Source organism: Plectropomus leopardus, chromosome 11 (assembly GCF_026936395.1).
Source record: "Plectropomus leopardus strain MGB_pleo_1.0 chromosome 11, ASM2693639v1, whole genome shotgun sequence".
Lineage (NCBI taxonomy): Eukaryota > Metazoa > Chordata > Actinopteri > Perciformes > Serranidae > Plectropomus > Plectropomus leopardus.
In genome coordinates this window covers 34,232,470-34,247,860 of record NC_142186.1, presented here as the reverse complement: position 1 = coordinate 34,247,860, position 15,391 = coordinate 34,232,470, and the positions used below count along the sequence as shown (strand labels likewise).

General features: G+C 40.5%; 1 protein-coding gene across 2 annotated transcripts in view; it reads left to right on the top strand.

Moving 5' to 3' along the window:
• bbs9 (Bardet-Biedl syndrome 9) overlaps window positions 1-15,391 on the top strand; it is a 184,844-nt gene that overhangs the window by 99,059 nt on the left and 70,394 nt on the right. For both annotated transcript variants that reach the window (XM_088084690.1, XM_088084689.1), the window contains 2 exons: window positions 5,877-6,059; window positions 14,373-14,622. In XM_088084690.1, coding sequence (XP_087940816.1) covers window positions 5,877-6,059; window positions 14,373-14,622 — 433 coding nt within the window. The remainder of the gene's footprint in view (window positions 1-5,876; window positions 6,060-14,372; window positions 14,623-15,391) is intronic.

Here is a 15,391-nt window from a genome sequence, read left to right as displayed (position 1 = left end):
TGATTGTCTCTATCACTAGTGTTTGGTTTGTCTGTTCTGGCCGACTGTAAAACATGATAGTTATGTAGTTATAAATGGCTCATTCTAAGGTAAAGAAAACACAACCACTCTTATTTTCAGGTGAATATACATTACAAAAACATGCTTATTATACTATATTCCATTTCTGCCAACATATCCCCCTAAATCCTGCACACTGGACCTTGAAACTGGTTATACATGCAAAAGTTTAAAGGCTTATTGGACCTTATAATAACGGTGCACAGCAGTTTGTAATACTATCACAAAAGATTTAGATTTTACGACTCTGGACAGTTCTTCCAGCAGCAATCATTTTATCCTCCGTCTAGACGGTCAGGAGGTTAACAGCAGAGCAATGACTTTATGTTACAAAGTAATCTTGTAGGAAGACTTTTCTCTGCATCCCTCTGAAACACAGTGATCACTGGGATAATCAGAAGGGTGTGTTTTTGACACTGCTTTTATTAGAACAAAATATGGTCTTTGTCTATAGTGACGTTTGGGCTGTTGGTTTAGATCTGGTAAAAAAACATGATTTTAGGTTAACGTTACAGTCAGTATTTTTTCTTAATCAAGTGCTTTTAGTTGCCTGTAGATAACCAAAAAAGCCTTATACGTGCTTTAGCTGCTACAAGTGGATTTTTTTTAGGAAAACAAATAAAAAATGTTGGCAGTGAACATTTTGCAGATGTGTTAAAGCAGGTCTGTCAAAACTTCTCTTCATTATATTGAATATATAGAAATAATCCAAGTGTGTTATGTTTCTTTTTTAACATGTTTCTATATCAAATTTCTATTCAATATACACAATTTTTGAAGACAGAGTTGGTTTCAGAGATTTTTGTTTGGAGAATATTGAATCAAATCAGTCTCAAAGTTATAAAAAGGAGCGATGGCTGCATCAGGAGTCAAACTGAGATCTTGTGTGGTTCCACACAGATCACCACAGACTTGTTATTAACGGTCTCATTTTATTGCAACTTTGATGCTCTTTGATGAAATGTTTTTGCAACCATTTGAGCCATGTGAGCAACAAATGTGAACACAAAGCAACAAACGTTTTCCCTCCATAAAGTATTCTGCTTTTTCTGATTTCTGATTGGTTATACAAGCCTCATGTTGTCGCTACCAAACCCCATGCAGTCAGTCAGCTAAAATTACTTCAGTTAAACCACAGCCTCGTGCACATGTGTGTACTCATTAATGCTTTACCATAGATATGGGTGTGTGTTATATTTGTTTGTGTTTTGCAGTTGATTTCTTGTGGCTTTGGAGCATGTGTGTGCACATCGTAGTGTATTTATGCATGTGCGTGTATTTATGTGTGGTTTGTGGCTGCAGGAAAAATATCAAATATTGGCTGTCATCACAAGCTGTTTGCTTCTGTGTTTTGGATGGATAGATAGATGGACAGACGGATGGGCGTAAAGAGAGGAAGAAAAGAATACTGTTAACCCTTTGAAAGAAAATTAGCTTAGTTTCTTCCAAAAAACAGGCCAAAAATTAGCAAGAAATTAATAAGACATTACAAGAAAATGTCTGGGGGAAAAAAAGTCAAGTAAAAAACAAACAGACAAAAAAAACAAGAAATTAAGACATTTTAGAGGACATTTTTCTCTTATTTTTATTGTTTCCATGTCACCTTCTACTTTTTTGGGGGGGGGGTGTTGAGATGCCGTGTGGCTGTAATGTAAACCAGGTTAGAGTGTGTAAAATACAGCGGGATGTCCCTTCTTGTTTGTTAAATAGTGTGACTTTACTGCGGACACGTCAGGAGGTCGTAACCCCTTTAGCTTCTGCTGCAGGTTGTTTAAGGTCACCATCAGTTCAGCTGCTGGTGAACGCCTGTTTGCACGAGTTAGAAACCCATGTGCAAACGTATGGGTTCACGAATGTGCATTTTCTTATACCACCACTCCGTGTGTGTGTGTGTGTGTGTGTATGTGTCCAGGCTAAATGTGTCTTTGTGTTCTCTCAGCTGGCATCAATCAGAGTGTGTGTGGAGCTGAGCTGCTGCCAACAATGGAGCCCTTCACTGGACCTGGAGCCTTTTATCAATACACACACACACACACACACACACACACACACACACACACACACACACACTTTCAGAGACCTCGAGGGGAGGGTGGTCGGGGTTGTGTGTGTGCATTTTTAAGGCAATGAAGTTGGTGTGTGTGTGTGTGTGTGTGTGTGTGTGTGTTTTGCAGGGTAGAAATTTTGTATGAGGATATCAAGAATTCATGTTGTAGAAGTTGTGGATTGTTTTTTTAGCCTGTTTCAGATCATATTTCTGCCTTTGCGAGGACCAGTTTTATAGCTTCAGTCACGTTTTTGGAAATGGCAAATATTGCCTAAACAATGTCCAGTAGCTGTGTCACTTTTAGTATTGATACCAAAATGATTCTGTTTTTAACCCTTTGGAACATGCAAGGTGTGAGTAACACGGCATCCACTGACTCAGAGCTGGGGATTTTTAGAGGTTACCACGGAAACCAGGGGAAGTGATTGGGGGTTTGAGCTCTGACTGTTTACATGTTTGCATGCAGCTCTGAGAGCTGCTCGCTCTCATGGACCTGTACGTTTGTAGTTTAATGTTACACAAATCAAAAACGGCTTACTTTGGCAATTGCTGCACACACACACACACACACACACACACACACACACACACACACACACACACACACACACACACACACACGCATTTCACTAAAGAGTCTTCCATCTCTGTTTTCGCAGTATCAGATGGCGAGCGCTGAATCCATTTGTCAAACAAACTGCTGGCGTACGTTTGCGCTCAGGCCTGCACATCACTCATTTATCTGAACACACACTCGTCCATTAGTCCCAGATTTGCTTTCACCTCTTCTTTTTGTCTTTGTCCGATCATCTCTCCTCCTTCATCTCCCGTTTCCCTCCTCCTCTTCCTCCTCCTCCTCCTCCTCGTCCGGCTTGTCCTTTCTTGTTCTGCTCGTCCCCATCCGTCTCGCTCTGTCATCACTCGTCCTCACCGCTCCTCTCATCTCCACTCCTCTGTTGTTGTAATGATGGAGGGATGGAGGGGTCAACCCCTGGCTGGAGGTCAGAGTTCACCTGGTCCCGAAACACCTCAGTCATGCGTTCGCTGGCTCTCTGCTGAACCGCTCTGAGCTGTGTGCTTCAGTAAAAAACTTAACCTCCGCTTGCGCTGCTTTTTTTCCCCCTCGTTTTCATTTCAAAGCGAGTATTCAGTTTCTGTTTGCTCTCCATGTTTCTGCAGTTTTTGGGAAAACATTCAGCGGGAGCATGAAAATGCTGCAGTTTGTAAGTGGAAGCCGACCAAATGTGCAGAGAGCAGTTTATTTAAACTCTCCTGTGTTTCGTCCTTTTAGTTTAGTTTATTTTTTCAGTTTTAAAGACGCAAATCTCTAATTAAACTGAACAGCCTGAAAATGGGATTGCCAGCTTTATTCAGAGAGCAGTCTGTTTGACCTCAAAACTACAAGAAACAACCCGAAAACTAAAGATATTATAGTAGACGGACATGGATTCACTTCCTCCTTTTTGGAAACCAGTCTTAAAACAATGAGGTCAAGACCTTTGCTCAAATTCTTTATTGTTTATCATATTGTTTAAAAGTGTAAAAAAAAAACAATTTAAGGGAAAACTTAATTAAAAATATTAATATTTAATATTAATATTTTTAATTAAGTTTTCCCTTAAATTGTTTTTTAATAAACCATATTTAAGTCAATCCCTAGTATATAAATTTTATATACTAGGGATTGACTTAAATATGGTTTTTCAGTACCGATATCAATAGTTCGCAGTGAATGAGACTGATAACCAATATTTGTAACCGATATGCATTTACCATAAAAAAATACAAATTTTTTGTCAATATTAGGTTTTGGAATATAATAAACTCCAACACGAAACTTTGTTTAAATTCCTTTAGTAAAAGGTTAATTAAAAAACTAAAACTTTCAACATCAAATACAAGTTCACTGCAACTTTTTTTAGGTAAAAAATTTTAATTAAAAATGAAAAAATGAAAATTGCTCCTTGAGGTTTTACAAAGTTGACCATGCTGACACTGTCTTTGCACTTTTTAATTGATGAATTTTTTGGGGGCAATCATTAAAATATATATAACTGCATATAATCTAGTAATCATTACATATCCATATGACAAAAATACCATTGAAAACAAGAAATAATTCATTTAATTGCGTTGTTTGATTTAATTGTGTATGTACAATAAGTGTCTGATTTTGTTATAGATTACTGCTGACTATTTTACAAAAAAAACTTCAAAAAGAGCCTTATAGAAATGAATTTGCCTTTTTCGAAGGCATAAAAATGGCTGAAATTCAAGATTATGATGTGAATTTGAAGGTCTCATTTTCCATTTACCGTGTTGTTGGAAGGGCCCCCCACCTTAAACGCCTCAATGCATCTGTCTCTTTTTGCATTTTGCTCAACTTTGCTCAATGTTCCCGAGCTTGTTGCCAGAGATTTTGACTCCTACATTCTCCCCTCACATTATTTTTCATTCCAAAGTGTGAAGAGTCGTGAGGTTTTAATGTAACAGCCGTGAACGCAGCGTTAAATTTTGGTCTCTGGTGACCACATGTTTGAAAAGCAGCATGTTTTGATGAAGCTATTCGGTTTGGATTCAGACTAAAGTAAATGAGAGTAAATCAGAAACCTGACAGATGAACTATGACAGTAATGGAGGAGCTGCAGACTTGATGCTCATAAAAGTGTTTACTCAGGTTGTGCAGTCGACACTCAGGGTCTTCTGGGACAAACGGGCGTGTTGTCGAGACTCTCCAAGAACCAGATGATGATTCATGAGTAGTCAGATACTGCATTTCAAATACTGGAACATATTTTGTTTGTAATATATTCAGTGATGAATGCCTTTTTCTTATCAAACAAAGGGACATTTTCAGAGCTTTTATGAGTCTTTAATCAGTGAAATGTCCTCGAGAGAAAGTTCATTTTCAAGGGATGAAGATGGTCAACACTAATCTGCATCTTTAGTTTTTTTTAAAACTTTGATTCTTGCTGCTGAGAACACCTGTTTTATCGTGTTATTTCGAGTCTCAGAACAAAGTGGAACAAGAGCAGAGAACAGCTGTCGTCCTCTCTGCTGCAGAGCAGGGACTTCCCCAGCTTTGAAAAACACCAGGAATTAGCATCTTTACTTCCCTGACAAACTGTAACGCTGATTCCACCAGCAGCGTGTCGATGTTGTTACGTTTATGACGCTGTTTTGTTCCGTCCTACGCGGCTCTATATCCCTCCGAGTGTCGTAAGTATTTCAGAGGTGGAGCGTCCTGCTGCCTGATACTGTAGACTTGCTGAGATTGTCCCTATTTCATCATTTTATTGATGTTTTCACCCACTTTGTTGTGCTGCAGTCTACAGTCCAGCCTGGAACCGAGTAGAATGAATTGTGACCTTAAAAACAAACGTTCAACATTGAATTTGAAGAATTGTGACACTCCATGATAGTGTCAGTTTTATAAACCCACTGGGGACAAACTTTACCTATATTTAATTTAAATTCATTACAGTTTTATATTTTTTATTTCAGTTTTTATAGTGAGTTTATCATGCCTGGCCTAACTCACTGTAAAGACAAAGAAATATTGGAAGTAATTTTTCTATTCTTGATCTCTTTCCCTTTTTATAAGATAAAATAACAATTACCTTTTAAATTTTGATTGAAAATTTTCACAATCAGTGTCTCATTTTCAGTTTGTTTAGTTAAACAAGTAATCAGGAATCAATATTTAAAGATGCATCAAGTGGCTGTAAACAGACTTTCACAGTTATTACCTAACTCCTCCCCACTTCAGGTGATAGCGCTGGCGGAGGCCGCGGAGGAGAACCGGGCGCAGCTGGAGGAGGCGTTCGTCCGTCTGCGGAGCGCCACACACCTGCTGGTGCTACTGCTGTCGCTGTGGCAGGGCCTGACCCCCGACCAGACGGCCATCCTAGAGGCCACGCTGCTGCCGCTGCTGCAGGACACACCACAGCTGGTACACACACACACACACACACACACACACACACACACACACACACACACACACACACACTTACAGGAGGCCATTAAAATGTCAGTGTCCGTCCATCCATCTGCAGCTGGCTCAGTAAACACAGCCACCGCTAAAACACACACTCTGAAAACCTTTAAAATACATTAAGTACTTTTGGTTCCCAAGGGATTCACACACACACACACACACACACACACACACACACACAGGCACAAATATTCATTCACACACACACTCACTCTCCGAGACACAACATTCACCTGTCAGCTCTGCGCTCTGCGTGTTTTCTGAGGTACCTGTTTATGATTTAGACATTAACGTGGTGTGTGTGTGTGTGTGTGTGTGTGTGTGTGTGTGTGTGTGTGTGTGTGTGTGTGTGTGTGTGTGTGTGTGTGTGTGTGTGTGTGTGTGTGTGTGTGTGTGTGTGTTCACAAAGACAATGCACAAACCAATACACACAGAGGTCAAGGTCACAATGTGAATGGATGACATAATGCTCTTTAATGAGCCTCTGAATCACACTGTGAGCTTTGTGTGTGTGTGTGTGTGTGTGTGTGTGTGTGTGTGTGTGTTTGTGTATATGTGTTCATGTGCCTGTTTGTGTGAGTGTGTATTTGTGTGTGTGTGTTTGCTGCAGGGACTCAGCACCATATAAGCAGTCGTGTTGACAGAGCTCCTCCATTCAGTCAGAGCACGAATGATTTCTCACCCCATAGAGGCTCTGAGTGTGTGTGTGTGTGTGTGTGTGTGTGTGTGTGTGTGTGTGTGTGTGTGTGTGTGTTAGTTTTTCCATAGCTCTGATCAATCCCTTCAACCTCTTATTACCACTAAGTCTATTTCCAGCCCCGCACACACACACACACACACACACACACACACACACACTAACACACAAACATTTGCGTCTTCATAAACAACAGCACGTAAGCACCTTTTACAGTACACACACACAAACACACACACACACACACAGATTGTGGACAGAAATAGGTTTAGAGGGTCACTTGATGAGCCTCAGGGGACAGCGTACATGTGTACCTAAGTGTGTATGTGTGTGTATTATTTTTAAAGGGATTAATGGCATTAAGTGAATTTGCAGTAATCAGGGTCACGTCCACAACATTAAAACAAACAGGTGCTCTGATGAGCTATTTTCAGAAAACACAACACAGCGCCATGACTACACGCCGAGAGAGCGGCTGACACAGTTTTATTCAAACCTGTCAGCACTTTTTTTAGCATTAAAAAAAGTCATTAAAAAAGTGGTATTACCATCACCACCATACATTTCTCTATTTTCTTCTCTCTCACTCCATGTATACCATCTACCTGAAAGTATGTTTGAATAGAGAATGATATGTCCAAAGAAAATTTCCCAAGAAAGGCGGGTGCCTGCTCTGGCGCCGAGGACTAACTAGTTAACTAGTATTTATAGCAGTAGCTATCAGACTAAGTACATGTACAAATTTACTAGATGTGATAAAAGAATGATAATGTTGCTCAATGTTTAGAAAAAAACTTGCAAGCTATCAAAATGCTCATTTAGCTCAATAAACTTTGGTCCGGCCAGAGGAGAGGACTGAGTTTAGGTCTTTCATGTTGATTTCCAGATGATCTCCATATACTTTAAATGGGAAATTTGGCTTGTTTTTGTGTGATTTTCATATGAAACGCTCAGCAGTTCTCTAAGAAAAGTCGTAGCAAACCATTCTCAATTATTCCGCATGTTTTGATGTTTTTTGTTTTTTTTTTGTATGTGCTGCAAACGCAGCAGGAAGAGGAGGGTGCCAAAGTTTTATGGAAGAAGAATGAATAAAAACAGCTACTGTTTTTAGATTGCAGCATTCAAAAGTAGGAGACAAACTGAAGAGAGACACGTCTCCACGTTACGGGTAAAAATCAGGAAATCCTGTAACTCCAGAGAAAATGCAGTAATAATCCCCATTTTCTCCTCCGCTTTCTCTCCATCCCATCATTCACGGACACTTATCTCCTCTGCATGAAACACTGAAATATGTAAGAGAGGAGCAGCTGACCTCAGACCTATATGTCATCTGTCACATTAGCCCAGATTATGTGATTATCCAGTTGAGCTACAAAGTGCAAAGAACTTGAAAAATCTCAAAAATGTGTGGCTGCCCGTCAGAAAACAAGGTGAGGTTTTTCCTCTCTGCCCAGAAACATGATTTAGACAAGAGGAGTTCCTCTGACAGCAGCTAAGTGCAGCCAGGACTCTATCTGGAGGACAGACGCAGAAATGCGAAGAATCAGAGGGTCGGGAGAGGAGGAATTCCTCCTAAAAGAGTTGGAAGAAGGAGGGAAAGGAGGAGGAGTGGTGGAGGAAATGCATCCGTGTGGCATCGAACTAAACGTCTCATTTAGTTGCAGCCAACCAGAACACCTCCTCCTCCTTCTCCTCCTCATCTTGCATTCCTTCTCTCTCTTTTTACTCCCTCTTGGTCCTCCTCCTCTTCCTCTGCTCTCAATACTTGTGCTTCTCTTGCTCTTTTTTACCTCCTCCTGCTTCCAACCACACTTTTTCATCAGCCTTCTTGACAGCTTCGGCTCCATCCTCCTCTTCCTCACCTCTACTTCGCCTCCTGCATCTTTTTTTCCTCACTTTTCTTCCCTGTATCTTGTTTCTCTCCCTTTCCCTTCTCTGTTTACCGTCCATTCCTCTTTTTTTGTCTCAACCTCATTAAATCTGAGCAAATTGGCTTGATTGGGAATAAGGTAAAATAAATAATAATAGAAATAAAAGAAGAATTTAAAAAAAAACAAGAAATTTGTAAAAATCACATAAGGAAATTACCTGAAAATTAGTTTTAAAAAATAACAATAATAAAAAGAGACAGATAAAAAAGAAAATAATCCCCAAAGTGCTGCAAATTCACACAAATTTTTTTTTTAAATGTTTAAAAACAACAATAATAATAAAAATGATTTAAGAAATAAAACGGAAATCATTTGGAAGAGTGCTTTACATTTTTAATAATTCCATCATTTAATTTTAAATATGTAATTATGAATATTAGCTGTGGATAAGCTAAGCTTCTCCCTAGGTTTTTTTCCCTTAAATTCTTGCAGTGTGTTGACTTACCAAGTTGCTCATTGCCTTTTTTATATTTTTTAAAGGAATTGTTTGCTGACAGGGATTTGAATATGTGAATATGTGAAGCACAAGAAAAGTGATGTCACTCCAGGTTTCAAAAGGTTAATTCTCTCTCTCATGCTGCATGCTTTTCTCTCCCTGTATCTTTTTTCTCCTCCTCTCCTTCCTCCTCTTCTTCCTCTTTCTCTGAGCCTCCCTCCCTCGCTCCTCGTCGCTCCCTCTCCCTCGTCTCCTTCCTCTGTCGGTCAGTCAGCTCTCGAGCAGAGTTGCTGACGCTGTCTGTCTGCCTGCTATTCTTGCATGACCCCCACATTCTCCCGCCCTTTGTGTACTTTACCAGAATCCATCACACAGCCGTACAGCCCGCCTTGCACCGACTTCCTGCGCACTTTAACCAGAAATGTCTGTACAGTACCTGAAAATGTTTCTTTAGGCTTGAACCGCTGCAGAACTATTTACAGTGCTGTAAAGTGCATTTTCAGGGAAAAAAAAGTTCTGTGCAGCTCGGACTCAGATGTTTCTTTGAGCTTTACGCTGAAATAAAGAACCATTGAAGACAGAATGAAATGTTTCCAATCAGCAGGATTGACAGATTTTTTTCTGAGCCACACAGGGTCATTATTGTGTTTCGCCAGGTGTCGTTTTTATATGAAACATGTCAGAGGGATTTTTTAGTTTGGTTCCATATGACTGGTACTCCAACTTTACAAGAACTTCCTCTCAGCCCAGCCCAGTATCCTGAAAAATAATGTCCATATTGGACCGTTCTGCCACTTCAGCTGTGTTCAGACTGACTGTAGCTCTGCATGAAAAAGGCAGCCCCATCATTCATCTGAATGTCTGGCAGTGCAGCAGGGGTGCCCACACAGACATCTTCGCCAAAATAACGCAGGGCCAATGCCACATCCGATGAGGTGCTGCGTTAGTCAATCAAATGCATGAAAGCACGCATCAGTACAATTACACTGTATTTCTACGGGTAACCTCATGATCATTCAAACAAAAAATAACTTTCTAGAGTTGTAAAATGCTGTCTGAATTTTACAGACTATTATGCAAGTGCCTAGGGATGACTCCAGTGCGTGATTGAACCGTGATTTCAGGCCTGCCCAAAATATCCTGGACACAGAAGTGGTGAAAAACAGTTTAACAGTCTAACTACTCAGTTCAGGGCCACACAGCCTCCTTTCTTATTTTCAGCAAGTATTTTCTAAAATGCAAGATGCGCTTACAAGTAAATCTCTGATTCTACTTTACCAAGACTTTATTAAAGTAAAGTAATTAATCAATCAATAATACGACATCCTTTATCTCCCCCAACTGTTTCAAACCATCTTATTTCACCAAATCACTACTGGCTTCTTTCTGAACAAATTTTAAAGCTTATATTGATGCATATAAGAACATTCTGATCTAAGAAAATTACTTTCTTTAATGCTTTTCAATAATATTCATATAATAAAGTTGATATATATTGCAAAAGCTGAACTTTATGTTGTAGATGTTAGTAACACAGAATGATAAGGTTATTAAATTTCCTCATAATTTGAATTTAACTCATTCCACTGCACTTAAAATCTCCCTACATGCAGTTGCTGACCGTTCAAAACAGCTGTTTCTTTAGACCCCATTAGGACTTGTGATTGTCTCTAAGTAAGCATTTACAGTAATTGGTGGCATTTAAAGTTGATTACACCCAGAAGTTGAACAGTGAAAGAAAATGTAACTGTTGCATGTTGATCTGTGCCAAATCCAGCTTTTCGGATATTTTTTTTTTCAGAAACAGGAATCCGCTGATTTCTGGGGGAAGTGATTGTGAAGAGGATTTTCTTTCCCTGGAGACTGACTGTACAACATTGTTCTCACAGAACCATAAGTCCGGCTTCTCAAATGACTTTCCCAGTCATGATGAGGATGTCAGGACTGAGGGATTGCTGTCTGAACCTTTTCCCGTCTCTTTGGGAGTCCTCCAAGGCTGTGTGCTGGGCCCGGGAACGTTTTATCCACGGCCATCCAGTAATGTTGCAATCACACCTGGGATTTCCCTCACGTCCAACCTAATATTCCTGATGCAGTTTGTAGACTGTTCAAGGACCAAAAATTTAAAGACTAATTTAAAGAAAAAATGATTTACCACGTACATTTTTAAACAACAACAGTAAAACATTGAAGTTACAGGTGGATCAGTTACAGATAGTAAAAGACTAGAATACACAATTATGTGTTAGCAATTTAACTGAGAACTGATCCTCGGAAACTTTCCAGGTAATTGTCTTTAAAGTAAGGCTTGTCAGCGTTAACACATAAGTAGTGATGTGATTAAGGTTGGTACACACCAATTTTTTTTTTTTAAATCATGTAAATCACCAGCCGACATTTATGTCTTTAAGAGGCTGAGTTTTAAAGCTAGACCTTTTAAATACCCCCTAGAATGAAATTTTAGGCCAATTTCGAGGCAAAAGTCGGAAGGATATAATGCAAAATCTGTGTTGATTTTTAGCCCTAGAAATAATTATTTACCGAGAAAAGTATTAGTTCGAATTTATTTAACATTTTAGTAACACAACTGGGGCTGTCAGTATCAATGCATTAATCCCGACGTAGATGACATCCATAATTTACCGGATGATTTAATTGCATTAATCGCCAGCTGATGTTTCCTTCTTGAGTGAGTGATGATACTGATATCTGAAACCAGAAGACCTGAGACCATGTCACGCTAGCTTCTCAGGAAGGAGGTTAAAGAATGCTCCAAAGTTAGGCCAAATTTTTGTAATGGAAAAAACGCCATCGTCACAGTGACGCAGGCTCTTCACTCCTGGACATTATTCAGAAAATAAAGCTGTTAAATAAGCCCAAAATAAAGCCCAAAATTGATCTTGAAATGGTGAAAAATAAAGAAGACGTAGAGAAAGATTTCACTTTAAAAAAGTATTGCGTGTGCATTAACTCAGAGTCTTCACTCTTTAAAAGCAGAATGTTTCCACAAACGTCTGTCGTCTTCAAAGATGAGTGCATAAAACAATCCCTCTCTTGTTTCTGGCTTCAGGAAACAAACTTGTCTCCAGTTTCAGCATCAGTGGGAACTTTGTCTTAATTTATCGCTCTGGCCTCGCTCCAAACCCGCTCCGCTCCACCTTTCTTTGCTTCCTTTCTTCTTGTTCTGGAGGATGAATGTCCGCCATTTAGGTCTAAAGACATTTAATTTTCCTCCGCAGCATGTGGAACGTATGTGTCAGTGCGTGCACGAGCACCGAGTTTCCACAGAAACCTGCAGTTATGTTGGTATTTGATAACCTGGTGAGGTATTGTGGTAAGAATAGGTCATCCACATCCCAGCGCTCATCCTCTTCCTCCTCCTTCTCTCTCATTTTCTTTCCTTCCAGACTCTCCCCCTCGTTCTCCTCCTCCCTCACGGTCACATCTTTCCTCTATTGTTATATGTGCTCCTCCGTCGTCTCTCCACTCATCTTTTTTCTGTCTGCCCACCTCTCTGTTATCATCTCATCTCCTTGACCTTCCAAAACTCTCTCTCTCTCTCTGTGTCTCCGTCTGTGTCTCTCTCTCTCTCTCTCTCTCTCTCTCTCTCTGTGTCTCTCTCTCTCTCTCTCTCTCTCTCTCTCTCTCTGTGTCTCTCTCTCTCTCTCTCTCTCTCTCTCTCTCTCTGTGTCTCTGTCTGTGTCTCTCTGTCATCATCATTACAGGGTTGATTACCTGTCATTATGGCTCATTAGGGGCCTATCAGCATGGCGGCAGGCGGGTAGAGGAGGGGGGGGCGGGGTAGGCGAAGAGGGAAGAGTGGGAGGCTACCTGTCAACACACGCACACACACACACACACACACACACACACACACACACACACACATACACACAAACTCGGACTCACCCATCCAAAGTCATCCATTCAGGCAGGTTCAGGGGTTTGCACTACAAGATAGAAGATAAGTAGCTCTGTCTGTTTGTGTGTGTGTGTGTGTGTGTCTGTGTCTGTGTGTCTGTGTCTGTGTGTCTGTGTCTGTGTGTGTGTGTGTGTGTGTGTGTGTGTGTGTGTGTGTGTGTGTGATTTTTTTTTCCTTGCTAAAACTTTATCAATTGATTTTATAGGTAGAGATGATGATGACTGATGTTGTTTTTGATGTTGTTCTGTCCAAGTGAAGACAAATTTCCACTACACTGGACAATAATGATTAACTGTGCTGTTGCGTTTAAGTTTTTTGTCCTTCTGAAAATCTGTTGTTTCTACAGCATCGGGCCAGTTTTGTCCTTGTAACGTAAAATTTGATTCATCTAGATGAAAATCGAGGACAAATGCTGCCTGCAACAATAGAGCTGACCGTATTTGTGTGTTTGCATGTATGTGTGTGTGTGTGTGTGTGTGTTACTCTGTTTTGACTTTGCGTGTTTTATTATTTTGTTGCTCTTTTGTAAATGTCAAGAACATCGTTAAAGCATCAAGATTGAAGGTCAACAACTGTTGATTTAATCTTTTCTGCCTTCTCTTCATCTTCTCTTCATCTTCTCTTCCTCCACCCTTACTTTTCCTTTTCCTCCTCCCATTCCTTGTTTCCCTTTTGGTTCTTCTTCTATGTCCTAGGCAGCGTTCAGCCCCGACAAAACGCAGCAAAACGCTGTTTCAAACAGAAACGTTGGAATGTTGAACACCTTGTTGTCTTACCCAGATGCACTGCCTTTTAATCCTGCCGGGTTTTGTAGGCTTTATCAGCACAGGAAAATTTACGTCTACATTACCAAAGCAAGTGTGAAATAATAACAAAAAATATATGTACAATAAGTAAAGATCTACCAGAATTAGGAATATATTGGGTACTCCTCTGTCACAATGCAAGTATTGACATGACACAGCGTGCAACATCAAAAAGCATCTTTTGAGTGTGTGTGTGTGTGTAATAATTGTGAACGTGTGTAATAATTGTGAAAATGGCCAGACAGAACCAGACGTGACGTTATTTTACGCTGGTGGGCGTCAAGACGACACCTGTCACATCCACATTATATGCACACGGGCGACATCACTTGAGAGCGTTGACACAGCCTTGTACCACCTTTTAAGATAAGGAAAGAAAAATTGAAATAGTGACACTATTAAGGTTCCTCTGCATCTTTCCACTCCATATTAACCGTCCCTTGTACTCCCCTCTGCTTCTTCTGTCTCCTCAGGGCTGGGAGGAAAGCTGCGACGCCGCCGTCTCACACCTCCTGCGGAGCTGCCTCTCACGGAGCCCGAAGGACCAGGCCACTTCTCTGGCTCAGGCGGGGGGCCCCGTGCTGGGTCTGCCCAGCGACACCACCCGCCTCAAGAAACACATCACCCTGATGTGCGAACGCATCGGCAAGGGAGGCCGCCTCACCCTGGCCTCTGAGGCCAACGTGCAGGTCCCGGTCCAGGTCCAGAACCTGGCTGCTCCCGGTGAGTCAGGGGAGGGGGACGAGAAAGGGAGAGGGAGATGAGAGAGGTGAGGGATGGGTGAGACAGGGGGCAAAGCAGAGTGGAGGATGGGCTCAGGCAGAGGCTGACACAGTATCACGATGTTGTTTTTCTGTGCATCAGAAACCACAGTTTGCATCCCACGACCTTTTCACAAGCATTTAAACATAAAGTTTCATCATATCCGCCACCAAATGTCACACATATGTGACGCATCTGTGGTTTGCAGAAACATATAATGCCAACATTTATTCTGGTGCTTTGGTTGTTCTAAAACAAAGTCAGTGTTCGTTTCTTTACACCATTATTTCATGCCTTAACCAATCTGTTTTAGAGTCCTAAACTCAGTCCTGTTGTTGCAAATCACAAAACTCATACACTTAAATTAGATTTTTTATTTTTTTAAGCTACGCCCCTGATGTCCAAAAATCCTAGAGGCATCAGAACATCCTAGAGATGTCCTAAAATCCTAGAAACATCCTGGAATCCTGAAAATGTCCTAAAATCCTAGAAATCTTAAAACCCAAAAAATGACCTAAAATGATAGAAATGTGACAGCTGTTAAAGTCCAGTACCAGTAGTGTGGAGCTAGAAACTTACAGAACCATGTGTCCAAACAAAACTGAAGTTATGATTAAGGTTATTAAGAATTACTCTCTCTCAGTGTTAAAATCATCACAACTTTTGATCTTTATAATGTTGTTCATTGTGCCATCCCGTTTGTTTTATCGTTGAAACAGCTAAAAGAAAA